At 43.9% G+C, this 25,530-nt stretch overlaps 7 protein-coding genes across 7 annotated transcripts in view; 6 read left to right on the forward strand and 1 right to left on the reverse strand.

The window, feature by feature from the left end:
* The window catches only part of LOC126558417 (leucine-rich repeat-containing protein 58), a 289,270-nt gene extending 278,454 nt beyond the window's left edge, over nucleotides 1-10,816 (forward strand). Inside the window, exons 2-6 of the mRNA XM_050214430.1 lie at nucleotides 7,698-8,216; nucleotides 9,196-9,412; nucleotides 10,184-10,373; nucleotides 10,439-10,532; nucleotides 10,617-10,816. Of these exons, the coding sequence (XP_050070387.1) occupies nucleotides 7,726-8,216; nucleotides 9,196-9,412; nucleotides 10,184-10,373; nucleotides 10,439-10,532; nucleotides 10,617-10,695 (1,071 nt within the window). The 5' untranslated portion in view covers nucleotides 7,698-7,725 and the 3' untranslated portion in view covers nucleotides 10,696-10,816. The remainder of the gene's footprint in view (nucleotides 1-7,697; nucleotides 8,217-9,195; nucleotides 9,413-10,183; nucleotides 10,374-10,438; nucleotides 10,533-10,616) is intronic.
* Nucleotides 1-25,530, forward strand: part of LOC126559858 (cytoplasmic phosphatidylinositol transfer protein 1) — a 183,280-nt gene that overhangs the window by 20,190 nt on the left and 137,560 nt on the right. The gene's annotated exons all lie outside the window — the stretch shown is intronic.
* LOC126559408 (dynein light chain Tctex-type protein 2B-like) lies at nucleotides 346-817 on the forward strand. Its single transcript, XM_050215561.1, has 2 exons — nucleotides 346-484; nucleotides 561-817. Exons 1-2 carry the CDS (start codon nucleotides 346-348, stop codon nucleotides 815-817), a joined length of 396 nt encoding a protein of 131 aa, XP_050071518.1.
* On the forward strand, nucleotides 1,030-2,307 carry LOC126558334 (sialic acid synthase). The gene is made up of 2 exons (XM_050214330.1): nucleotides 1,030-1,164; nucleotides 1,233-2,307. Exons 1-2 carry the CDS (start codon nucleotides 1,057-1,059, stop codon nucleotides 2,250-2,252), a joined length of 1,128 nt encoding a protein of 375 aa, XP_050070287.1. The 5' UTR covers nucleotides 1,030-1,056; the 3' UTR covers nucleotides 2,253-2,307.
* LOC126558520 (SUMO-activating enzyme subunit 1) lies at nucleotides 2,395-3,488 on the reverse strand. The gene is made up of 2 exons (XM_050214544.1): nucleotides 3,387-3,488; nucleotides 2,395-3,305 (listed from the first exon to the last, which is right to left on the reverse strand). The coding sequence occupies exons 1-2, from the start codon at nucleotides 3,476-3,478 to the stop codon at nucleotides 2,399-2,401; spliced, it is 999 nt and encodes a 332-aa protein (XP_050070501.1). The 5' UTR covers nucleotides 3,479-3,488; the 3' UTR covers nucleotides 2,395-2,398.
* On the forward strand, nucleotides 15,590-17,568 carry LOC126557630 (facilitated trehalose transporter Tret1-like). The gene is made up of 5 exons (XM_050213480.1): nucleotides 15,590-15,799; nucleotides 15,885-16,326; nucleotides 16,401-16,570; nucleotides 16,641-17,204; nucleotides 17,296-17,568. The coding sequence occupies exons 1-5, from the start codon at nucleotides 15,590-15,592 to the stop codon at nucleotides 17,566-17,568; spliced, it is 1,659 nt and encodes a 552-aa protein (XP_050069437.1).
* On the forward strand, nucleotides 22,727-24,161 carry LOC126567264 (beta-1,3-glucan-binding protein-like). The gene is made up of 4 exons (XM_050223496.1): nucleotides 22,727-22,874; nucleotides 22,974-23,068; nucleotides 23,145-23,299; nucleotides 23,366-24,161. Exons 1-4 carry the CDS (start codon nucleotides 22,727-22,729, stop codon nucleotides 24,159-24,161), a joined length of 1,194 nt encoding a protein of 397 aa, XP_050079453.1.

A 25,530-nucleotide genomic window follows, 5' to 3' on the forward strand; every position in this document is an offset into this window, starting at 1 on the left:
AAAACATATGAAACCCAACCTTTATTAGGTTCAAACAGTAAGTTAGATAAATTAATAGTTATTTCAAACGATCAAACTTAAGGAATTACTCCAAAAGTTTCTAAAAACAAGTTGCAGCATAAAACGGGTTTGATAAAAAGCGTATATTGAGAGTTGCCTGTCTTCATAACAAATCACCACCACCACTACCACAAAATTCGTTGCTTTGGAAACCAAAACAAACCTGAGCAGAGGCTTCGAGAGATTTTTCCTTCGAGACGAGACAGAACGGCTCGTGCGTGCCCGGAGATTTTCACACTATTTTCTTTCGCATTCGCTGTGAAGAAATAGCTGCTGTGACACAGAATGCCGCTGAACGAAACTGAAATAGGACACATTCCCCCGTCGCCGGCCGGGTATCAGATGCGCCCGGAGCTAAGTGAAACATTTAAGTCGGAAAAGATACGAGAAATTATCAACACCGTACTGACCGAAACGCTAACCGGTAAGACACACAGTTGATCCTATGCATTACACCTACTTAGTTTGGAATTGCGCTTTTCTCTATACCGGCTCGGTAGGACAATCATACTCGGCAGCGGATGCATCCCGCTGGACTAAATCGATGGCGGATGAAATAAGCCTGCAAGTGAAGGATCTCGAAATGCATCATTACAAACACGTGGTGCAGGTGTGGATTGGTCAGCAGCTCGGCGCTGGATGCAAATGTGTGGCCCGTTGCCGATGGGATACGGAGTGCGATAACTATGCGACGGCTGAATTTAAGAACTCAACCATGTTTTGTGTCGTGACAGTTTACGGCCTTTATTTGTACTGAACAGGGGGGGAGATGGACAGCAACACAAACATAAAACTGTGATGCTGGAGCATGTACGTGTCATATGCGTCTCTTCTCGTTCCAACTTTATCTAATTAAGCCTTGGAAGCGATTGACCAACTGCTGTGTGTGGGTTGGTCTAACGTTGGGGTAGTGGCGATTTTTGTATATAAATTATTTCCGTGTGTTTGAATAGTGTAAAATCTAAACCTACGCAAGTCAATTTCAACCAAAAGAGCATGGCGTTGTGGAACAATGAGCTGGGAAAAACGTTTATAGTTGCCGAAATTGGACAGAACCATCAAGGATCGCTACATACAGCCAAGCAAATGATAAAAGCAGCCAAGGTATGAAGTAGTTTTGTTTGTATTAATGTTTTTATATTTAATAAAACTGCTTGGGCAATGCATTTTAGGACTGTGGTGCAGATTGTGTAAAGTTCCAGCGATCGAATTTGAGCGAAAAATTTACCGCCTCGGCTCTGGCACGCCCATACACCGGACCTAACTCTTGGGGCAGCACGTACGGGGAGCATAAGCAATGGCTTGAGTTTTCGATTGATCAGTATCGTGAGCTGCAAGCTTTTGCCGCTGAGAACGATATTGCTTTTACTGCGTCCGCCATGGACGGAGCATCGTACCGAGAGTTGGAAGAGCAGCTTTCTGTTCCGTTCATTAAAATCGGTTCGGGTGATGCAGATAACGTGCCAATTCTGCGTTACGCAGCCAATCGATCTACTCCACTAATCATTTCTACTGGGATGCTAGATTGGGATCAAATTTGCACCATTCACATGATGTTTCGCCATCGTAAAGATGTGGCATTACTTCATTGTGTTTCGTCCTATCCGACGCGGGCGGAAGATAGTATGCTGCAAATGATTCCTTTATTTCGGAGTCATTTTCCTGAGCTTACCATTGGCTATTCGGGCCATGAACTGGGTATACAACTCACGGTAGCGAGTGTCGTTTTAGGTGCACAGGTAGTCGAACGGCACTTTACGTTGGACAAATCATGGAAAGGAACCGATCATAAAGCATCGTTAAATCCAGCAGAACTCACCCGCATGGTTCGGTGCATTAGGGTGGTCGAGAAAAAGCCGGGAAACAAGGATATATGGACAGTAATTGAACAAACACGATCCGTGCTGGAAGAGGATGATTTTAATGAAAGTGAGTTACTTGTCGCTTTGAAGGAGGTTTCCACCAACAACAGAAAGCTGTTGGAGTGTGAACGATCTTGTCACGATAAGCTGGGAAAATCGTTGGTATACGCTAACGATGTCCGTTGCGGTGCTATTCTTTCCGAGACAGACATTCAAATAAAAGTAAGTGAACCGAAAGGTTTGGCGCCACGGTGGTACGATTCTGTTGTGGGAAAAATGGTAAAGCAACCCGTTTTAAAGGATAATCCCGTTTTGGAGCAACATTTTTGAAGATTTATTTGCAGATCGCTCAGCTTACGACGATAGAATTGGGTATTTTATTATGAAGTAGCTTATTAGAAGGTATCATACGAAAAAAGAAAATAAAGTAATTGGCATTTTACAGTCTGCCGTGCAAAACTTAGTAATGCAAAACATTACTGCTCGGCCCCGATCAGTTCCACGAATCCACAGCAACTTTCCGGATCGAACAGGAATACGTTACGGTGCGGTCTTTCCTTCTGCGAAACAACTTTAATGATTTCATGCGCCACAGCACCCCCAACAATCGCGGCCACAGGCGAAATCTGCGCAAACACGTGATCGAACGCATGATCCGAAATCAACTCTGGTGCTAGCTCATCGCGCAGCTGTAACAATTTCTTCAAATCTTCCTCCCGCTTGCCATAGGCCGGATCACGCTGCTCTCGGTCGCGGAACGTTTGCAGAACTCGTTGTACGGGCAGTGCCGGTCCATTGCGTTTCAGACGCCGAGCGTACGATGCATCGCGGAAATCAAAGTCCACCAGCGACTGATAGGGTGGATACTCTTCCGTACACTTGACTGTAGTGTTAACGGTTTCCGTTTTAGGCTTTTCGTTCGGTTTCGATACAACCACATATTTTGCCACATCCTCCGCAAACTCGTGTTGCTGCAGATCGGCAAAGCTGAACCCATACATGCCCCAAACATCGGTGGCAAAAAATTTCACCTTCGCCTCCCGGCATATGGCGTTCACCCGGAGAAGCTGTGCCGTTGACGCACCGATAAGACAAACCACGTCGAACTCTTTGAAGTATGCGTCCTCTTTCGAGTCGAGCGAGTCAGTGTCGGCTTTCAGTTCGACCATCGGGTTTAGGTTTTGCGCACGGGCAAGCGATGATTCGGCCCGATTGCTGCCGGTGGACGATTGAGGTGCAAGAAACTGGGAGCAGTAGTCTTCCTCCGTTACTTTCCGATCATCCAACAGAGTGACGGATTTCACACCGGCCAGAATGATGTTTTTGGCAATTTCCGCACCGAGACCATTTATTCCGGAGATGAGAATGCGGGCTGAACGCAGGCTGCAGGAATGGATGCGGTAGAAAAACGTAGAGAGGAATGTAGAATTGGATTGGTGATTCAGCCTAGAGATGAATAGTTACCGCTTCTGAGAATCCAACCCCCACAGGCGAATCTGGCGATCGTACAGTTCGGCCTCGTGTTCCGTCAATTCGGCACCGTTAGATTGAACCATTTTGTATGGATTATGTAGCTGAATTTTACGAATAAATCGGATGGAAAGTAGAGAAGTGTCAATGAGAAAGGAAAATGTTTCGGCGGCGTCTTGATTCCGGTTTCTTCAAACAACAGGCTGTACGTGTTGTAGCATTTTGACATCAAATTTGACAGCTGTACAGGACGCGCTTTGCTTGACGTTTTTGATCGGAGGCTGGGTGGTATTTTTCTTCAAAAATTTCAGTTCTTTCGGGTGATGCAATGCAAACTCAACAAACGATTATGGCAATTATTGTATAAAGGAACGTATTCCCCATGATTCGATTTTGAGATAATGCGCGTGGACAAAAATGTGCCAATAATTTACCACCATTGCCATTCCGCGTGCAAACATGATGACAGCTGATGTTGTTTTGATTGTGTGTCAGATGACGAAGAAGGATGCAGAGAGGTACGGGCTCGCAGATTCTTTTCGTATCTCCGGCACAATAATCGCAACCAACCGAGATGCTGGTGCGCATCTACGTTACCCTATTGTTCTAATCAATTGTTTCGCATCCAGTGCGGTCGTGCGTGTGGCGTTGAGTATTAACTGCACAGAAAAAGGTAATACAGCCGGTACTATTTGTGTGTGCGTGAAAAGCATTCGTTGAACCGTTTAACTTCGTGCTGCAAACAATTGTGTTGATGCGTAGTAGGCATCCTTGGCAAGAGATTGTGATTCTTTTTTCGGGAAACAAAATTTTAATATCAGCTGGGGGTGCAACTTGTCGTTTGTTTTGGTGATATAAAATGTATACTCGATACGAGTTGTGGGTTACGTTGTATAGGAAGTTTCTAAATCAGCTGAAAGAATGCTGCACTAGTAGCGGTTCGCATAGTTTGGCACCCGCGCTCGCTAACCGTCTAGTGGCTCGGGATTTGCATAGTGACTCCGATGGGTGGAACATGTGTCGCAATGCACTCCTGCAAGAGTATCGGAAACATCGTCAGCGTCTTGCAAAACGGGAACAGCTTGAGCTGGTCCGTGAAATGATAGCTGCTCGCGAAATCGCTCAACACTGCCGTAGCAACAACCGTACCTACAGTGAGCTACGCGCGCTTCAAGCATTGGATAACGGACGGCCTTTGTCATTCGTACAGCGTATATTCCTCGAGAATCGTTACATCTTTGAGGCCATCGCAAAACACATACGTACCGCGGAGCTGCTGACTGATGTGCGGGTTAATCCGACGCTTGAGCAGCTACAGGTCGGAAAGTGCAATTTGCGACCGGAAACCCTCCGCCGGCTGACCGAGTACGTGCTGGAGAGTGAGTACTGTGGCTGGGTGCACATCTACACGGATGCTTCCAAGTCTCCGGATGGCCAGTGTGGTATCGGTGTTTATGACGAAACGAACGACGTACGGATTGCCGTACAGCTGAAGCTCGACACCAGCATCATGACGGCGGAAACGCTAGCAATCAAGGTAGCTATGCAGCACATTGCCGATCGAAGCATCCATCGAGCAGTGTTGCTAACCGACAGCCAAGCGGCGTGTACGTTTTTGAAAAAGAATCGCAACTCCCGTTATCGTAATGCGGTGGCCAACGAAATCCTGGAGTTGGCGCGAAGGTTTCAAGTTACTATCCAATGGATACCGGGGCACGTCGAAGTGAGCGGGAACCAACTTGCGGACGACCTATCGCGCACCGCCCTTACTAACGGTACGAAACGGTTAGAGAATGACATCTTCATTCACGACGCCATCAGTTACTTCGAGGAACGGCAAGCATCGAAAATCAACAAATGGTACCAGGAGTACATTCGTCTGAAAGGCAAATCGCTGAAGCAACTCTGCGGAGAGGAAGACGAGCCAGACTCGGCACAATCGTATTGTGCGCTGTAAAAAGATGATCTTGCAAAGAAACCATCGTAGGCGTAGAAGAAACTGCGTATTTATTTATTTATAACAATATGATTTAATGTCTTGGTTTTGAATCGCGAGGTACCAAACGCGAACGCTTAGTATTTTGAACGGATCTGAGATAACGTTTAAGGACATTCACGTATCTACGAGCAAGCGTTGGGAAGAACTCTTGTGTCAACAGACATTGAACCAATCTGAGGTGAGAGAGATGGCGTGGTAGTTTTTTGATATCAGTTAGCTAGCTTCATCACTTACTTTATTGGTTTAACTTTCTGTCTTACATACAATTTTCTTCTTGCACATTAGTTTATTCACCTTATGTTGTTTGCCTTAACTGCACTCTGTAAATCATTTTTGTGTATTCTATTTCTTCTTCGGGGTTCGGTATGAGAGACGGTAGAGGTCCTCGCGAGGATGTAATATCTGAAGGCCAGGAAGGAGATAAAATATTTCTCTTTCGTTTTAAATTGTTTTTTGTAGCAATACGCACGGCCGTCTCTATGGAAACGAATGATTCAATAATTCACTTTCGATTTCAAAGTGGAATGGTAGCCATTTTTCATTGTTCGTTCGTCCAGTGTGTGCGGTTTCCGAATGGTCTTTAATTTATGCCGATTAAGACAATTGATGTCATCGTGCAGTTGTATGTGTTCAGACGGGAAGATTCGGACGTTATTTTCATGCACTTAAAATGTGCCGCTAGCTTGAGACATTCGTAGTTTCTTACAGCGAGTGTGTGTGTATGTTGATGATGTTGGTGTAGCTGCTAACGGTTATCAAACGATTTTTATTTTTATTCCCACCTAACCAATGCTGCCCAAGGGAAGGGCGCGATAAGAGGAGGTTCCAATCTCCCTCCTTGGGAGGGTCCGTCAGGCCCCAACTGGTAGCGTTGATGCGTATGTGCGCGTAGTTTAGTTTGGCGGTCTAATATAATACATTTGCCCAGAGATTCCCTCAGTTGGCAGTCGTCTGATCTGTTAGACGGTCGTGAAGGAGATTCGGTATGCCGTATTGCGACGTTCTCCAGTGGTAATTTGCCTGCCTGGGGGCCGTGTGTTGCTTTTTTGCCGCAGTATTACTACTACTACTGTTGGTGGAGAGTTTCATCTCGTCTGGCACACGACAGCGTGTGGTTCTGTGTCGCGGGCTACCGAATGTCCACCGCAGTGGTGCCGTACCGTGTACAGCTAACCACCATCAAGAGAGGGCAACGGGCAACTTGTACTGACTGATAACAGCCGACGACAACGACGATCACGCACACACTAGCGCACGGTTTGCTGTTGATTTGCTACGCGCGAGATTCGAACAAGTGTCCTCTCGAAGCTCAGCAAAAAGAACAAAAAGGTAATATTGCAAATGCGGGCAGACGGGCAGGCGGGCAAGCCGGACAGGGCAGAGTGTTGATGTTGGAGTGAATTTCTCGCGTTTATCATCGCAAAATCTACTCCCATCCATCGTCCCGGCTCCCGACTACCTGCCGGAGAGCTTCCCGGCCTTGAAAGAGATGATGGGCGCAGTAAGTTCGCGTAGCCTATATAAAACGGTCCATTCGTTGGCCAACCCGAAACCATTGATTTGGTCCCTCGACGGCAACACGACGCGGCGGACAGTTGTTGTGTGGTTGCCGCTGTGTTGTGTTATCGCGCTGTACGCTGTTGCGCGACGAGAAATCGCATGCGTGCGTGCGAGCAGAGATTCGTTCCTTTGGTGTTGTGTAGTGGCGAGACGCGCGTTGTTCCTTGTGAAGAACAATACGGTTGTCAGTAAGTTGGCAACAAAGCAAGCCGGGCGTTTCGTTTTGATAAATTCATCTTCTCTTTTGCAAGTGACCAGTGTGTGGAGCAAATTTTCTTTTCCCTTTATTCTCAAAGTGTTTTTACCATTTGCTAAGTTGATCTTTGATACCCCACCGTATGTTATGTGTTTTTGCGAGTGTGTGTGTGCTTACCACCCCGGTGAGAATTTGAGCATGTGTGCAATTTTTATTTATCGGTTGCGTTCTATTTTCATCCTAGGTTTTTAGCCTTTTGGTTGATTTGTTTGTGTTGTTGTCTCTCTATAGCATAGTGAACGATGTTTTTGTGCGCTTCGTACAGTGCGCTTCCGTTTATATGGACCGGCGCGTATTTATACCATGTTCTACGTCTTCAAAAACGTTTTTTTCTCTTGCAGCAGTAATTAACCAGCGCAGTTCATCCGTTTCCATCCGGCTATCTTTCGATGCGCCGAACGTTCGTTGGTTCGGGAACGCAGAGACCGTTGTACTCCAGACCGTAGTTGGTCCTATTACGGTGATAGATAATACCGGACAACGGTATTAGTGGTTTGGTGCTAAACCCTTTGCACAAAATGGACGTCGTCTACACCTCGGACAGCTGCGATAGTGACTCGCGCGAGCTGAAAACGGTCGATCTGGGCCACTCGAACAAGCGGCATCTGGACGACGATCTGCTGCGCGTCTCAAAGTCAAAGAAGCTGGCCGAAGATATCGAAACGGTGCTGCTCAATCACAACAAGCTGATAAGGGTGCCACTGTCGCTTGCCGACTTTACCAACCTGAAGGTGCTGGATCTGAGCAATAATCGGCTGGAAGAGCTACCCGACGTGATCACGCAATGCCAGCTGACAACGCTGATCGTAAAAAACAATCTGCTGACGGATAAGTCACTGCCAAAGTCATTGCTTGCGGCGGCGGGCAGCGGTCTCAAGGAGCTCAACCTAAGTGGCAATCGTTTCGCACACTTTCCTGAGCAAGTGATCGAGCTGCGGTCGTTGAAATATCTTTACCTGGGCGGTAATCAGATCACGAATGTTTCGAAGGATATATGGAAGCTGCAAAAGTAAGTTGCATGAGCGAGAGATAGATAGAAAGAGAGAAAGAGAGAAAAAAGGTATGAGGGAGGGGGGGGGGGCATAGGACTAGCTGCACATGCATGCATTGCACAATCATAAACAATGACTTTCATCTTTTGTGGGATGTAAACAAATTGTTCCTAGGGCAAATCGAAAGGGAATAATTAGCGAATAGGGACGCTAGCCGATTGGAACAGAACATTTGACGTAGTTTGTTTCTCTGGCTCTTCTTGTTGGCTACAGTACTTTTTTTTTCAAATATCTAGAAACAACCGACCTGACTGGCGGTTTGTTACGATCCCATCGTGATAACAACGCACATAATGGTCCTGCGTTTTTCGTTTCGCACGACATTATTGGCCGCAGTTGCGAAGGAGAAACAGTTCGTTTATCTTGCACTACCCCTGCGTGGGAGATAGCAATTGCTCCAATGCTTCGAGATAGTGCCATTATCTTTCGTGTGCAGTTCAATAGCTTTTTTGTATCGTCGATTCATGATGGTGTTTGGTTGCGTGCAAATATCTCACAAATCGATGTTATTTAAATAATTATTTTTGTATCCCCTTGTAGTTTACATATTTCATTATTCATTCCCATTTTGTGTTGTTCAAAATTGCCTTAAAGCGTCAGGGATCATTGTGTGCGACGCAAGAAATCCTGTTGTATTGAATGCCGTACGGATTATTTCCCGTACGCAGGAATGATTATCCCGCTACGGGAGCTACACATAGCTAAGTCAATGAAAGTCAATAATAGCAGGATCACGAGATAGTGAAAGAAGAAATGTAGAAAACAAAATAGCAGTTTGTTTAGAGGAGTAAAATGTTATTTTTAATTTGCCAAGTCATGTGGGCATGTTCTTTATTTAAACGAGGTACTGGTATTAGTTTTAATATTATTGTTAAAATTCTGGTATTCCTAAAATTTTTAGTTTTACTAACATATAACTTTTTTTTTAATTTTTAGCCTGCAGCTGCTTTCGCTTGGCGGAAATCTTATTGCAGAAATCCCGGAGACCGTCGGTCTGCTCAACCATCTGCATGCCCTCGTTCTTTGTGATAATTTATTGGAGATGCTGCCCGCATCCATTGCTCGACTGGTCAACCTCAAGTCGCTACTATTGCACAAAAATCGTTTGCGACATCTGCCGCGGGAGATTATTACGTTGCGAAACTTAACCGAGGTACGTTTCCTGCTTCAGCACTGGACTGTCTCTTATACGGAAGAAAAAGATGTTGAGGGCGTGTGGCGTGTTGACCTCATTACAGTTTCTTACGTAGCGATACTTGACAAAATGACCGGTAAATCCGTTGAAGCTGATTTTCAACTGTCTGCTTTAATCCTTAATGGAGCGGGTTTGTTTGAAGAGAGGATTGTAAAATTGTGTAAACCTGTTGTCAAACAACGACCGCTTTAGATTGTTTTAATCCAGCGGTCTCAGGACGGCTTAAGTACGATAGACAGTGCTATCTGTGTTTATCAGTAGGCGCAAAATGATTTGTTTCGGATGCAGGATGTGTGGATAGGATTGGCGTGAAGCTTGTAATTGTTACTGTAAAAGGTTATGATTTCCTTATTGTTTTTTTACCTTGTTAGAAAAAACGTAACGTAAAAACTGAATCCCAGCCCCGAGCGACATACGTCATTAGTGAAACAATTTAGTCTGTTTGATCTTGATTAATAGTGAGCGATGGTGGTGATGTTAAGCATTGGGTTAACGTTGACAAAGAATAGCACACGACTGATAACACCGATCGTCAATGATGATTTTTCGCTTAGAGTGCAGTTTGTACTTTAACGTGACATGCACTTTCAACTGAAAAAAATATATTTGCTAGAAAGATGATACCGGGAAGCCATCACGACAGGTCCACGTGAGGCAAGCTGTTAGGGGTGTTATTTATAAAACGACTAAATAACTATGTTTGCCTTCTTCCTCCTCCCCATTCCATAGCTGAGTCTGCGCGATAACCCATTGGTCGTGCGCTTCGTTAAGGATATGACATTGAATCCGCCAAGCTTGCTAGAGCTCGCTGGACGTACCGTGAAAACATGTGCCATTCGCTATGGAACGGAAGATTTGCCACGCACCCTGATTGAGTACCTCCAGACGGCGAACTGTTGCGTGAATCCAAATTGCAAAGGTAAGAGCAGCGAAGCCCCAAAAATTCTTTTCTTTTTGCTATTGTTTTCTATGTTTTCGTTTTAGGAGTATTTTTTGACAACCGTGTTGAACATATCAAGTTTGTAGATTTCTGTGGCAAATACCGTATTCCTTTGTTGCAGTATTTATGCTCCTCAAAGTAAGTAGCCTTCGTGACGCGTTTGTTTGTAGGGCAAATAATTTATTATTTAAAAAAAATATTTTTTTCGTTCAACTATTAAAGATGCGTTGCGGATACCAGCTCGACAGATCCGGGTAGCGAGCCAAGCAGCAGCATGATGCGTAAAGTTTTGCTCGGGTAACTCGGTCAGGATACGTTTCAATGGTTAAATGGTACAAATTTGTTAGAGCATATCGCCAAAAAGCGCCATACACACGGGTGGACAATCATGAGTACGACTACTACTACTACTATTAATCTACAGCTGCGTTCCACATTCTCCCGCTGCACCGTAAAAAAAAAAACTGTCGATCGTGTTGTCCGATGCAAATGTGCTACTCTAGTTACAATTTATGCAGTTAATGTGTGCAAGAGAATTTCAAAGAAGTTTATAGATTGACATCGAGATTTGAAGAGAAGAGGCATAGAATGTTGTATCGTGTGCTAGACGCTAGCACCTACACAAAACAGAAACAGTAGCCTTAACATCATTCTCTTATCGTAAAGCAGACGGCCGCAACACCTCTTGGAAAGCTAATGTGATTTTTGCTCCAAGAGCAGCTAGTAGACGGAAAGCACTAATATTTACAATATACGTATACAAAAAAGAAAATGGTTGATTCTAAAAGAAAGATAAACTACTTCTGTGTCTGATTGCCATCAATATCACAGCAGCAAAGGAAGATAGCATATGGTTTATCTAGCGATAATTGTATTGAAATATCAATATATCAGCGGCAAAATGAATTAGTGTATGGCTTATCTAGCCAAAAGCGCATTGAAATATATCATGAAAATAATTCATTTGCTACTGAGCGATCAAATACCTGCCTATTGTTAAATTAACAGTAACAAATGTATCGCTAAGTGTAACCATCTTGAATCTGTGCTACAAAAGTTACGTGATTTTATGCCTACACGATCATCTATTCGGTGCCTGATCATTAGTCGGCAGATAGGTGCGTTTGGAAGATAAGATAATATTGTCTTTGAATGCCCCATTTATCTCGTATTCGATACGCGAACGATGGTCGTTGTAGCCGTTGCCACTAAGTGCATACTGCTACCATTCAAATCATTATGAGTAGGAGAGTTCCACTGAAACAGTAGCGTGTCTTGGCGGTTTCTCTCGAGTTACATATCCTCTTTTGTGGAAAAACTCGTACTCGTTGTAGATTTGTTTGTACTATGAGGTTTATCTTAGTGCAAAAAAACAATAAAAATTGTAATATTGAGGCCATCCTGAATGACCAGTTTCAACCGCTTCCAATTTTACAATATCTTATCAAAGCTGCAGCAACAGAGGTTTTATCGACTGGTAGCTTTATCGTTGTGATACTTTGATCCAGGGGTCATGGCACCCGTACAAATTGTGAAGCGTATCTGGGACAGGATGGAATATTTTGTATAAGACAGAACTCATCGTCCATGGCTAAGATGAAGCAGTTTATTAAACAATGACTCACAATGAGCTGTGTATGGATTTTTCGAATCAAAGCTTGCTCCTTCTTCCTATCAGCGATCAATAGCATGTTTTTAGCAAGTCTTTTTTGGGACGACCTTATCCAAACGTTTTGCAGTCGGGATTGAATAGAAACTGATCAACAGGACTTCATAAGTTGAAATTGAAAAAAATATCTTGGTAGAATTATTTTTTTTGTCTTCTAATGTTAGTTAATTATTGTTCATTATGCAAGGTATAGCCACAATTTTATATTTTATTTTATAAACTGTAACTTATATTCTTTCTTCTTTATTCCTTCGTATTCTGCTGTTGGAAAATCATCGACTGCCATTACAAAATGTAGAAAAAAAGTATTCTGCACTAATTTCTGTGTAAATTTTAAATTCTGGTGAGAAGATTGAAATATTTCAACCGTCAAAACAGGGTGTCTATGAAGAAATATCACACGTGCTGCAAAGAAAATTTGTTGATTCGCGTGGAAGAAAATAATATTTTGTGATTAATATAAGCTATGCAATACATTTATTCAGGTAAAAGCATATCAATACTGATTACAGAGTTAAAAGTATTTGTATCACCTAAATCCAAATCACATTTTGTGATTAGTAAAATGTCGGTAATATTTCCTAAAAATGCATGCAATATTTCAGCAGTAGATGTAAATGAAGTAAGTGCAAATGCAATTAAAGCTGAAAATAGTAATATTCACACCGAACAGTGGCTTCAACCTGTAAATGTTGATTCATTAGGACACGTACTATAAAAAAAAAAACATTAGTAGCTGATTCGGCCATAACAATACATATAAAAAAGCGTATACGTTGAGATAGCAATTGCTATGATGAAAATGACGGTAACAGCAAGGCGTAAGCTCAACGCCTCGTGTCGTGTGCTGTCACTGTTCGTGTATTCCGTCGTCGACCCCGTGTTTACGTTCTAATTTTTCTTGTTCGTGAGGAGGGGGTGTCATTTTTCGCTGATGCACCACTAGAACCGGGCGCTGCTCGCAAGAGTGTGCAGAGTGTACAGAGTTTAACAATAAGTATTGTGGTGGCTGCAATATAGTTTGAATTGTGAATTGGGGGATTGGCGTGTTTGCGTACCTTTGAGAATCGTTCGTAGAAGTGTGATAGGAATGCCGATGGAGACGCATGATGGATAGTGTTCTGTGATAGTGTGCGGCTGTTTAGATTTAGGTATTGTTTTATACATTACGTTTTGATGGTACGCGTGTCCGTCGAGTGTGTTGCTTCGAGCAGGTGAGGCGTTGATACTCCTTCTTAACGCGAGCCACTCGCAATCCATCATCCATCTTTATCTCATATCAGTCAGTATGTGTGGTGCGGTGTAGTGCAACGTGTCAATGAACTAGTTTTATGTGGACTTTTATATTCGTGCGAGTTTGATGTGTTTGTTGCAATTGAACATTGCGTATTCGTTTGAACCCGCCATCAGATCTAATCGAATTCGAAAGTTTGTTGACCTCGCGCAAGACTATTCCGACGACGTCGTGTTTTTGTACTATCCGATATAGTGTGGTAATGTGGTGAGCAAAACAACAGAAGCCAACCGTGTGTGGTTTGTTGTGCCGTTACCCCGCATGTGCGTAAAGGTCGTTCAACAATGAATGTTCTACATTTGTACGCACCCCCTCCGAATGCTCTTTGTCCTTGGTTGCTATGTAACTCCATGCTGTTCCATGCCTTCTGCTTTGTTGCTTTGTCAAAACTTCACCAAAAACCGCTCACTTATGGTTTACGCTCTTGCATCATACCTTCTCTCAGCCGATGCTCTCTCGCTCTCTCAATTTGCCGTAATGTTGGAATCAGCTGTTCACTAAAACTAAAACGGTGTGATGTGCGTGTACGCTTCTTCAATCAAAAAAAGGGAAGGTAGTGTGGTTTGTTTACGTTTCACTTTCATTGCTGTTCCGCCACAGTAGCAGCAGCAGCGACTTACGTTTCCGTATATTTGAGTGTAGTGCTTGTGGAGGGTGGTTATGGGCGTGTGTGTGTGTGATTTAAATAATAGGAATTTATAAACAGATCTAAAAAGCGTATAATTACCGCTGAGCTGTCCGGTATGAAAAAAGAGCGTCAATAGTGAACGAACGCAACTAATATTATCACAATAATAATTATTATCACAATCATTCGCTGAGCACGTGCTTTAAGCGGTACAATCGTGTACGGTTGATTAGTATATGCGGAAAAAGATAGACGCACAACAAAGTTTTCAAGGCGATTAGTGCGTGTGAGAAAGTTGTTGTATATATTTAAATTTCCTCTTACTTTTGTTGCTTACATTTGTAGCCTTAATTTCCGAAGTCTTCAACAAACTATTAATGTTTGGAGGTCAAATCAATACAGCGCATGAAGACTACTTGGCAGATTCATTCAAGAGCAATTCTTTTGCAATGATGCCACAATGAAGGCAATTTTTGCTTGGGGATGTGGAAGCTTTCTTGGACTTGGTGTTGCAAGTCATATGAAATTTGATCGAGATAGGGTTTGAAACAGGCACTACATTTCAGACACCTTGTGGTGCAACCTTTGTTCGACTTGGAGGAAAATAGTTTTTAGCCTGGTAACCACCCAATGCTGCTTTCAGTCACTAAAAATAGCAACAAAATGACCTAGACAATGATAAAAATACGTCGAAAGTCCTTATTTTTCAAGCAAACGTAATATTAATTATGACGTTACAATGCCGTATTGGCAGGACAGTTCGGTTTATTGTTAATTTTATTGGAATATTGTTCTTCACATAGCATCTGCTTTTAGACTTCAAAGGGACGCTCTGCTGGTGTGCCTACAGCGGCGCACGTCCTTACACGTTAGGACCGGATTTAAAACCCCATCCGGACCTTTCTATTGTAGTGAGGACTGATTATCAAAGTACGTAGTATCGATAAGAAACTATGAAAAGTGGAAGGCGAATGCTTCCTTGTTGGCCCAAGTTTTTGGAAAACTTTACTTTCGTAGGTGCATTGTTGAAAAATTATAATCACGCGCAATACATTGTTTTGTATGTTTCATTTTTAGATTTTTTCACGAATGATCTGAAAATATTTTCCCTACATTCATAGATAAATGTAAGCTCATGTTTGAATATGAAAAGTAAAGCTTGAATATGGACAAAAAGTTGTTTACATCATATTAATTATTTAATGAACAATTAAGCACTGCAACAGACATGTAACGATTAAATGGAAGTGTTTTTGTCCCATTCCTGTCACCTTATCTTTACCGCAGTTGACAGCTTTCGTTGATTCTTTAATAGTAGAAATCACCGACCATAAACGCTTATTAGCCAGACAAAGCAGTTCCAGTTCTAATAAACGGGTACTTCTCTTTCCAGCGATTGCCAGTAAAAGCAAACACAGCCGGTCTTATCTCCATGAAACAAGAGAGGGTTATTTATCTTCTGATTGCACCGCGACGCTGAAGCCCATTGCATATCGCCTTCCGGCAGTAGAGTAGCATCATCTTTTGCTGACAGTTCTGTGGGACACTGCTTCAATGACACACTGTCTAGCACATCCAACCAATACGTGACCGACACCGTCAGAATGGCACCGACCGAAAACGGAAAGGGTGGAATCGAAAAATCGATGGGCATTCCCGAAATACTTAACGGTGGCGATGAGGAACGCAAGGAAGATCAGCACGATCCAGAAGCACAGCCGCTTTCGATTGAAGTGACCAACGAAAAGTTAACGCCTACGAACGAACCTAACCAACCATTAGCGACCGTTGGTTGGAAGGATGCATATCAGCAGGTAGGAAGTCGGTGTGAATCTTAAGCCAAAAAAAAAAAAAAATGGTTTATTGCAATTGATCTCTCTTGCTTTCTCTTTGCGCCAGATACTTGCTACATGTTTGGTGAATTTGATCGTCGTCCAGGCGGGCATTAACATGACGTACTCAGCCATTCTTCTGCCGCAGCTTTCCGAACCGGACAGTCCAATCTTGATCGGGCGCAATGAAGCATCTTGGATAGCGTCGGTAGTGACGATCGCTTTGCCGCTCGGTTCACTCGTCGTTGGCCAACTGATGGATCAGTTCGGACGGAAGAAGATCTCGCTGGCAACTTGTGTTCCGTTTGCGCTCGGTTGGGTTTTGATTGCTGGAGCCTCGAACGTCGGTATGATCTATGTGGCGCGCATAATCTTGGGTACGTCCGGTGGACTAACAACCGTCGCACTGGTGTACGTGAGCGAAATTTCACACGTATCCTTGCGCCCGATGTTGCTGTGTGCGAACAGTGTGTTTGTTTCGTTCGGTATTCTGCTTACCTGCGTTTTAGGTAAGGATTTCCTAATGTGATTTTCTCTCAAATAGCCGAAAGCGTCAAGTAATTGTTTTTTTTTCTCTCTTTAGCGGTATTCTTTGACTGGCGAGCGATAGCTTACATTTTTGCAGGATTTTCCATTGTAACGTTTCTGTTGATTCTGCTAATTCCCGAATCTCCACATTGGCTGATTACGTTCACCAAGAAGGATCCCACCAAAGCCCGGAGCGTTCTTTACTGGTTGTACCGCAATAAGAAGGTGAGTTTTGGGTATAGTTTTTTCCGGTTAAATTTGTTCATCTAATATGTGGCGTGGTATTGTCTTTCAGCTGGCCGAGGAACAGTTTCAACAAATTGTTTCAAACACAACACCGACGCGTCAGTCTCATCCGGCGATCGGAAAAGCAAAGAGTGCCATAAACTCACTGTCGCTAAAGGTATTCCTTCAGCCACGTGTTTACCGTCCAATGACCATCCTGCTGCTGGTGTTCCTGTTCCAGCAGCTGTCCGGTGCGTATGTGCTCATCTTCTATGCACTGAATGTGTTCCAGCAGATTAACGAAGCAACGCTGGATGATGAAGAGCCGGGTGCCACGTTCAATCAGTACACCGCACTGGTAGTGTTGGGCTTGATACGCTTCATCATGTCCATCATAACGTCCGGCTGCTCGAGAAAGTATGGCCGACGTCCATTGCTCTGCATCTCGGGACTGGCCATGGGTGTGTGCATGATAGTTGGCGGCCTGTACCTTGATTTATTGCACACCCGGTTGGGTAATACAGTGGTCGGTAGTTACATCTTGCTGGCATGCGTGCTAGGATATGTTTGCTTTAGTGCTCTCGGTTATCTTGTGCTACCCTGGACGATGATTGGAGAACTGCTGCCGACAGATGTGAGTAGTGGAGAACTGCTGCCGACAGATGTGCGCGTTGATTTATTGAACCTTTTGCTGATGGTTTGTTCTTGTGTTACTCCCATTCTAGGTTAAGGGAAAGCTTGGCGGCTTAACCGTTTCGGTGGCGTACGTACTAATGTTCGTTGTGGTCAAGATCTTTCCTTATCTACTGGAGCAAGTTTCAATACGCGGTGTATTCTATCTGTACGCCGGCACGTGTTTTGCTGGAGTGGCCTACATCTACTGTTACGTACCGGAAACGTTTGGCAAAAGCTTTGCCGAGATCGAGCGATACTTTATCGACAAACACCACCGGCGAAGAGATCCCGCCGGACAACCGTGTGCCACACTTAGACAATAGAATATTAAGGTCTGACTTATAGTGTGATTCGCCCGTGTGCAGTGTATGTGTTGATTTATTTTACATTGATATAAGGGTTTTTATTTGTCGTACGTACCATACATGTCGCATGTAGTACTGACGAAATGGTGCAACATGTACAACAAAGCACAGCGATAGTTGTGTGATAGCGTAAGTTAGCATCGCGGTTAGCGGTGGAGGGTGGCGATGGCACAAATATTATTAGTCTTCCAACAAGTAGCTTAACCAATATACCATAAAAGAAAAACATGAGTACCTTAAAGCCAAAGCCAAATGTGAGCAGAAGTAAAGTAGCGAGATTTTAAAAATTAAAGACATGAAGTTAGTGGCAGGTAAGGATGCAGATTTTAATAGGAAAAAAAACCAACGAGAACCACAAATTGAAACAAAAGAACTCGTTTTTATCTCCATATACATAATGAGACCATTAACAAGATTGAAACAACCATTGTACGATCATAAGTACGGTATTACATCGCGAACATCTTTTGATGTTTGGGTTAAACCGGAGATGGTGGTATGATTATTCAGTAAGACGACTGCTATCTTATCGGCAATAAGACAGCAAGAGCTACTAGATCAAACACATTGTTGCTAAAATGAAACCCAACGAGATAACCGTTGTACTGTGTGATTATTTGCCGGGTTACGACTTTATTCATTAAGAAAGAACCACAGCAAGTGGTGGTTATATGTGCTTTTTTAAGTGGAAAAGAAAATAAACCAGCTAGAAACAACCAGAGCGCAGGAGAAAAAATGTGTGTCAATCATTGCGATAATTTATGTTTCAGCCGTTCACTGTTCGGAAGCGTAAATATCAACGATAACGAAGAGCAAAGTTAGAAGCTTTGCTGCCGCTTCAGCGCACATTTAATTATCATTTCTAACCATTTGTCTGGCGGGCCCCTGTGAGATGAGCCGGGAAAGTTATAGATAGATGAAGTATAGAACACACAACGAGCGCTGCAGAGATAAAACTAATAGCATAACCCGGCACACATCGGTGAAAAGTTGATCAATCGTTCCGCATTATCAAATGACATTGCGCTGTGAAACTTTTGCATATTTTATATGCATTCCGTTTGTTGCAGCATAAAATTCTAGCTTAGATTTGTAGCAAAATGGTGAGTGGCGCGGTACACGGCTGCTCCTGTGCGCCAGTGCAAATACTATACCTTTGTCGTTCTTTCTCTCATGCGACTGGAAGCGAAATAATTCACGTTGATTTCGTTTTAGCATCGAATTGTCCGCTTGAGGATTTAGATTTAGAACGAGCAAAAAGTTTATTTCCGTTATTTTTATTTCCGCTCTCAGTGTTTGTGGAATATGTTTAATCTTGTAGTGTGTTTGGGGTGTTTTTGTTTAATTTTTTTGTTAGATATTAAATCGTCGCCGTTTGGCGAAAGAAATTGCGGTTCGATGAACAATTGAATAATTGATTAGATTAATAGTTTGAAGGTATTTTAGTTTTGCCGGTTGCCACCGGTGCTTCATCGTTTCGATGTTCGACTAAAGAAAGATTCATTATGGATTTTCCGCGAGCCATGCACGCGTTTGTTTTATTGAGCTGGAAATGGTGAATTTGTATTTTGTGTTTTGATTAAATTTTCTTGCATAAAAAACAAGCGTTGTGCTGCCACCATTGCGCCTGTCCTAGCTTCGTTCTTTCGAGCTTCGGTGTTGTTCCTGTCTGCTGGAAAACCTCGTGGCTAGTCCCCGTGCACAAAAAGGGAGACAAATCAAACGCCAATAACTATCACGGCTTTACCTTGCTTGTGCATCAGCGTTGGCCAACACGGATTCGTCCCTAAGCGCTCACCCACCACCAACCTGGTTGAATTCGTCAGCCTCTGCCACAGAACCATCGATGCCGGATCCCAGATCGACGCGGTGTACACGGACAAGCTGCTTTTGACAGTGTCCCACACTCCTTGCTGCTCAATAACTACCAAAAGCTTGGTCTTCTGGGCTGGATGCGCTCATACCTTAACGTTCGATCATACTGTGTGAAAGTGGTATCCCACATTTCGCGACGCATCGATGCTTCTTCGGGGGTGCCTCAAGAAAGCAACCTGGGGCCGCTATTTTTCGTCATCTTCCTCAATGACGTAACTCGGGAGCTTCCTCCAGCCAGCCACCTACTGTACGGAGATCAACTCCGCCTTCAAGCCACTCTGAGCACGTTCCAGTCCTGGTGCTCGAAGAATGGTCTTGAATGTGCGTAGAGAAGTGTGTTGTGGTTACGTTAATGGTGCAAAGCTGTGTCAGGGACTTGGGAGTGCTCCTTGACGAGAAGTTGAGCTTCCACGACCAGCTGGTGCACGTCGCCACTAAGGGCAACCAACTGATCGGCTTACTAAAACAAATAGCTCGCGACTTCACTGACCCGGTGTGCATCAAAATGCTGTACTGCTCTTTTGCGTGGTCGATTATAGAATACGCTTCAATTGTATGGTGGCCATCCGCTGCTCATCCGCTGGCCCGGCTGGAATCCATCTTGTGTAAAGTGACCCGGTTCGCCCGACGCTTCTGGAGGGTGGAAGTGGACTACGTTCGACGCTGTGCGCTGCCAGGCCTCGCGTCGTTGAACGAGCGAAATTGCGTATAGGCTTAGTCTACACGACCCGCCGAGATCGCTCCGAGCAAGATCGATGCTCGACGTAGAGAAATTCACTGGCTGTATCCGAATTGGCGCCTCTGATCTGATCTGATCTGATCTGATCTCTATATTGATTTATCTCGTCCACGTTTATTAATGTATTGTGTACTTTTTGTATCTTTCCGCCTCTCGCAGTCCGTTGAAAATAAACTAAATATTCAAATAGACAAAATGTCGAAATTTAGGGAAACAAACATGCAAATATATAATCTATATCTTTTCGACGTTTGGTAGGATTATTGGAGTAACTGATTTCCAATAGTTTTTTTTAAATGTGTTTGGTGTTTGTTTTGTTGAAAACTCGTTTGACAATATTCACATTAAACCCTGGGATTTGAACAAAGTGCATTTTTGTGTGTGACATATGACAAGCCTTAACAGTGGAACAATTTAAATTTATCATTTATTAGCAACCTGAGCTTTGTTCCCAAACTCAGAAATAGAAGTTCTTGTGGCCCTTCTGATCACTGCCGTTTTCAAGCTTTGTAACATCTTTTTACATCCGGAGAATGATTCGAATCTTGGAACTTCGATTTAAGAACGATATAACGATAGCAAGAATAACGATAAAATCGTGGAGAATATCCTGAACAAGAATGGCATTATGATTCCAAACTCGTCATCCATGCTCAAGACAAAATCATTTACGTTGTGCCGTTCCCTGGATTCCTGGATTTATTGAGGATTGATCAACAACGACAAATAATGTTTTTTCGGTAAAATTCTATCAGATCAAGTCGGTTCGGTTATCAAGACAGAGAAGCAATCAATCATATTGGCAGTGTTTCAAAAACTGAATTTTTTATACGTCGTTTTTATCCTACCCTTAAATCCATACAATTATTTTTAGGTCTTTTATACGCGGATGATACAATTTTTTTTCTTCAGATCCGTAAGCCAAAGGACCATCGTACTCTTCATACCACACTGTGTGATTTCGATTCCTGTTGTAAGCGCAACACTTTATCTCCTTGCATCGACAAACGTGTCACCATCACCTTTAGCCGACCAAGAATCTCTTCACTCTTCGGTTATCGGACTGATCCCTGTGGGGAACAGTGTGTCAAAGATCTAGGCGTGCTTATTGATACGAAGCTGTCTTTCGAGGATCATACCGTTGCAAGGCTTGGTTATAATCATGGCGCGGGAGTTCCATGATCTCCTCTGCATCAAGTCGCTATACTGCTCCCTGGTTCGATCGCTGATGGAGAGGAGGTCACCACACGCGAGCACAGCGTTGTGGCGTTCTTCGACTCCATCTTAGGTGCGCCTCGAATCCATTCAACGTAGAGTTACACGCCTACGCTGCTGGAATTGCAGCCTGGACTATACGTCCACCAAAACATTCAACGGATCAGACTTGCCTTCTTTGTTGGATTCCTCAACAGTTCAACAACCAGGTCGCTCCGGTCTCGAACAATGCTCTCAGTCATGGAGGACCGTGTTGGTTTCGTCGTCGACATCACCGAGAAGGCTAATCAGTGCGTCGGTTTTTATTAAAATAAACGAATAACCAAAATAAACAAATTTTTGAATTTTAAATTTAACGGAAGCGTAATTCATTGTTCAAACTCCAGTAGGTCATTAAATACTGTTTTTTTTTTAACAAGTCATCCGGAAATTTGTTTCCTGTTCTGAGTCACGGTACGGTTCATAGAATCAAATAATAGTTTAGTGAACAAAACGAACCTTTAAACATGGGCATGAGTTGCCAACCGAACTCTAACCCGATACTGACCGGTCAGTAAGTAAATCATTTATCAGATCGATTGTCCATTGCCGCAAACTGCTATGTGACACCGGGTGTGGGGGTGGGTGGTGTTGCACAATGTCATTAAACTGACGCCCACATCTGACGAAAGCTTTTGGTTTCACTTCAGTGTCCGATTCTTATCGCGAACCAACCATCCCCCCCCCCATCCCCCCTTCCCTATCCACCGTTAACCGTTCCAGTCCGTTGCTAATGGTGTTGCATCTGACAACCGTTGAATGGATGCACTCATGGCACAGCGGTGGCCCATCATCGCCATCATCATGAATGCGGCGTGTCCAACATGACACTTTCGATAGTAATCTCGTTACAGGTGGTCTGTGTGCGTGTGTGCGTGTGTGTGCGCTGGGCATTGTCGCAACCTGATGCTGGGATGCTCCAACTTTCACACGTTGGGGCGCGTTACTTCCTCGAAGTGGTGTTGTACGCGTCTCGTCCCCGGCAGCCAGCATGCTGAGCGTATGTGACCTTCCCGGGAAATGATCGATGTTGACCGTGCCCGGTGGTAAATCAATGCCCGACGAGCATAATTATGCTGTAAATCTAACTGATGCTGCCAGTTCCCACGCAGTGAAGTAGAACGTCGCATATATCGTAGCTCCGTCGGGAAGATGAGGTATAAAAGACTAGCGTTAGGTGGGCTGCTGAGGACAGTTCAGTGGGAGGGCTGAGAGTGAATTTCTTGTTAAACTGGAATACTGTTTACGATGAGTGAGACAACAGGGACCAGGGTGATGTGCCTATTTTTGGCGGCTCTTTTAATGGCCGGAACTGTTTCGGGTGGTAAGACAAGCTCCAGCTCCAAGTGTCAGGAAAAGTCCCTTACGACTGCCAGCGGATTAAAGGCACCGTCAGGTAGGTGTGCCGGGAACTAGTAGGGCAAGTTAGTGCCAACAGGCGTACTCTTTCGAACCATTAGCTAGTGAGTATAATACCGTGTTCCGCGTGCCATAGGTCCGTTCTGTCCTGGGGATCTCATTTTCGAGGATACGTTCGATGGCTTTGATCTGGATACTTGGCAGCACGAAAACACGCTCGCTGGCAATACGGTAAGCAGGACAGCACTATTTTGTGGCCTTATCGTCCCAGTTAGACAACCCAGTTGTTTGTTACGCTTTGTGCTAGGACTCGGAGTTTCAATGGTTTACCAATAACCGAACGAACTCGTTCGTCAGAGAGGGCAACTTGTTTATTCGGCCATCGCTGACGGTGGACGAGTTCGGTGAACCTTTCCTGCGTTCCGGCGTTCTTAATATTCACGGTGGATCCCCGGCGGAACAGTAAGGCAACCGGGTGAAGGGTGGAATGAAGCACGTTTATTAATTTTGTCATTTTCATTACTGCAGATGCACCAAACATTCACCGGCCGGTTGCGAACGGGTTGGATCCCACGGACAGGTACTGAATCCGGTAAAGAGCGCCAGCATCCGGACGGTCGAATCGTTTGCGTTTAAGTACGGTAAGGTTGAGGTAAGCGCCAAACTACCGGCAGGAGATTGGCTCTGGCCAGCGATTTGGTTTCTGCCAAAGGTGAACGCGTACGGCCGTTGGCCCGCATCCGGCGAGATCGATCTGCTCGAATCAAAAGGTAATCGGGATCTGATTAAGAATGGCATCAATGTCGGGATTGAGCAGGTCACGTCCACACTGAAGTTTGGTCCGAATGCTGCGTACGATTCCGGCTACGGAGCTTCGGGCACTTCGTTTACGCGCAATTCGGAGTCTGGCAAGGGTTACCATACCGGTTTCAATCGATACCAGATGGAATGGACACCGGACCACATAACGTTCAGCATCAATGACATCGAGACGGGTACGGTGAAGGTTGGGACCGGCTTTTGGCAGAAGGGCAACTTCAATATCAGCGCACCGGGTATTGATAATCCATGGCGGTACGGCAGCATTATGGCACCGTTCGATCAGGAGTTTTACTTCAAAATTTCGGTGTCCGTCGGTGGGTCGGAGTATTTCTCAGACGACGATATCAATCCGACACCCAAACCGTGGCAGAACGGAGCACCGAACGCAATGACCGAATTCTGGAACGGTAAGAATGATTGGTTGCCCACGTGGAAGCTGGATGACAGCGATTCGAAGGATGCATCGATGCAGGTGGACTACGTACGGGTTTGGGCCCTATGATATGTAGGGGAGATTTTGGTGGATTCTTGGGGCAAACCAATGATGATTGAATAACAAGTCCCGATTGGTTGGTTTGCATACACGCAACCAAATGTAGTTGAGGGATAGTAAGTTGTTAATAAATAGTAGCTGTGCTAGTGATTCTAGTTGATCCTTTAGCTATTTAAAAACTCATTCATTACCCATTTGACGTAAGTAGAATCGTTGCCTTGGTACTCGCTTAATTAGGTGATAAATCGTTTCGTGCGCATTGCCTTGCCTAATTAAACGGAACTAGTTATGAAATATTGCACCATCAGTCACGACAGTGTGCAAAGTGAATGAGCAGCAATAAAAAGGCAAGCGCAGGACAGGTTTGCTGTGAGCACAATCTCTGCTTGCAACATCTGCTTCCTGGGCAACAATAAAAGATCCACGAAACCAGTTTTGAGACATGAGACGAGAAATGTTTCGCTGCTACATAAAGAGATAAATAGCGTAAAGGGGCGCTGATCCGGGCACTGGTACATATACGAGCAATGCAGTGTGATTTTTTGTTTCCCGCGGGGAATTCCGGAGTGATCAATTTGGTCAATTCGCTCAGTTTTTCCCATCGATCATAAAAACAAACGAAGCAAAACAATTTGTCGACAGCGTTATTGCAGCCGATCACATTTAGTTTAGCTTAAATGTAAATTTTCTTTACGAATACTGGTTTATTCTGGTTCTGTAAAGACTCGTCGTGAAGTCTAATAGTCACAAGAGTGTCGTATAGACAAAACAAAGTATGGTAAATAAAGCATGTGTAGGTAGAGTAACGCTGAGGTGAGCGAAAGCACCGAACACGAAATGATTCAATAGGGCCATGCAGTGGCATATCAATGATACTAGTCAGTGAATCCCAATGTCTCTTGGGTTGTCGTAAAAGTGTGGTTAAGTTTCGTTGTCACAGTTTTATATACATATTTTTTTGCAGCTATGGGCATTTTTTCATTTTACGCAGCGGTGCATAGCATAGCAATACTGTTGCGAAGCTAGTTTTTTGACTAAACTTTTGATGACAAATAGTCTAGGTTTGCCCTGTAGCTGAAGCTACTGAACAGCTGTAATTTTTGTAAATTATGTTGGTTCCAGTTGAGCAAATTATTGAACCATGTTTTTAAGAATCTTCGATGTGATTCATTGCAAAGTAATAAAAGTCAAATCCCAACATTTGTATCCTGTGTACATCGTTGTTATAGCCTTCCCTAAATCTGGTTAACTTGCCCAATATTGAGATCGTTGGTAGAAGGATTCACAAATGCGATATAACCGCAACTCTAATTCAAATACACGGTGAATTAATTTTGAAGAGTCAAGTGTGCCGGTGTTTTCTCGGCAGGACCGGGTT

This window comes from Anopheles maculipalpis, chromosome 2RL (genome assembly GCF_943734695.1).
Source record: "Anopheles maculipalpis chromosome 2RL, idAnoMacuDA_375_x, whole genome shotgun sequence".
NCBI lineage: Eukaryota > Metazoa > Arthropoda > Insecta > Diptera > Culicidae > Anopheles > Anopheles maculipalpis.

Bases quoted from the DNA above. Each gene is read 5' to 3' on its own strand.
- LOC126567264 (XM_050223496.1), top strand. From the start codon at position 22,727: ATGAGTGAGACAACAGGGACCAGGGTGATGTGCCTATTTTTGGCGGCT. The intron at 22,875-22,973 runs GTAGGTGTGCCG...CGCGTGCCATAG, and splicing joins CGGATTAAAGGCACCGTCAG to GTCCGTTCTGTCCTGGGGAT. The intron at 23,069-23,144 runs GTAAGCAGGACA...GCTTTGTGCTAG, and splicing joins ACACGCTCGCTGGCAATACG to GACTCGGAGTTTCAATGGTT.
- LOC126558334 (XM_050214330.1), top strand. From the start codon at position 1,057: ATGGCGTTGTGGAACAATGAGCTGGGAAAAACGTTTATAGTTGCCGAA. The intron at 1,165-1,232 runs GTATGAAGTAGT...AATGCATTTTAG, and splicing joins AAATGATAAAAGCAGCCAAG to GACTGTGGTGCAGATTGTGT.
- LOC126558520 (XM_050214544.1), bottom strand. From the start codon at position 3,478: ATGGTTCAATCTAACGGTGCCGAATTGACGGAACACGAGGCCGAACTG. The intron at 3,306-3,386 runs GTAACTATTCAT...CCATTCCTGCAG, and splicing joins GGGTTGGATTCTCAGAAGCG to CCTGCGTTCAGCCCGCATTC.
- LOC126559408 (XM_050215561.1), top strand. From the start codon at position 346: ATGCCGCTGAACGAAACTGAAATAGGACACATTCCCCCGTCGCCGGCC. The intron at 485-560 runs GTAAGACACACA...CCGGCTCGGTAG, and splicing joins ACTGACCGAAACGCTAACCG to GACAATCATACTCGGCAGCG.
- LOC126557630 (XM_050213480.1), top strand. From the start codon at position 15,590: ATGGCACCGACCGAAAACGGAAAGGGTGGAATCGAAAAATCGATGGGC. The intron at 16,327-16,400 runs GTAAGGATTTCC...TTCTCTCTTTAG, and splicing joins TCTGCTTACCTGCGTTTTAG to CGGTATTCTTTGACTGGCGA. The intron at 16,571-16,640 runs GTGAGTTTTGGG...ATTGTCTTTCAG, and splicing joins GGTTGTACCGCAATAAGAAG to CTGGCCGAGGAACAGTTTCA.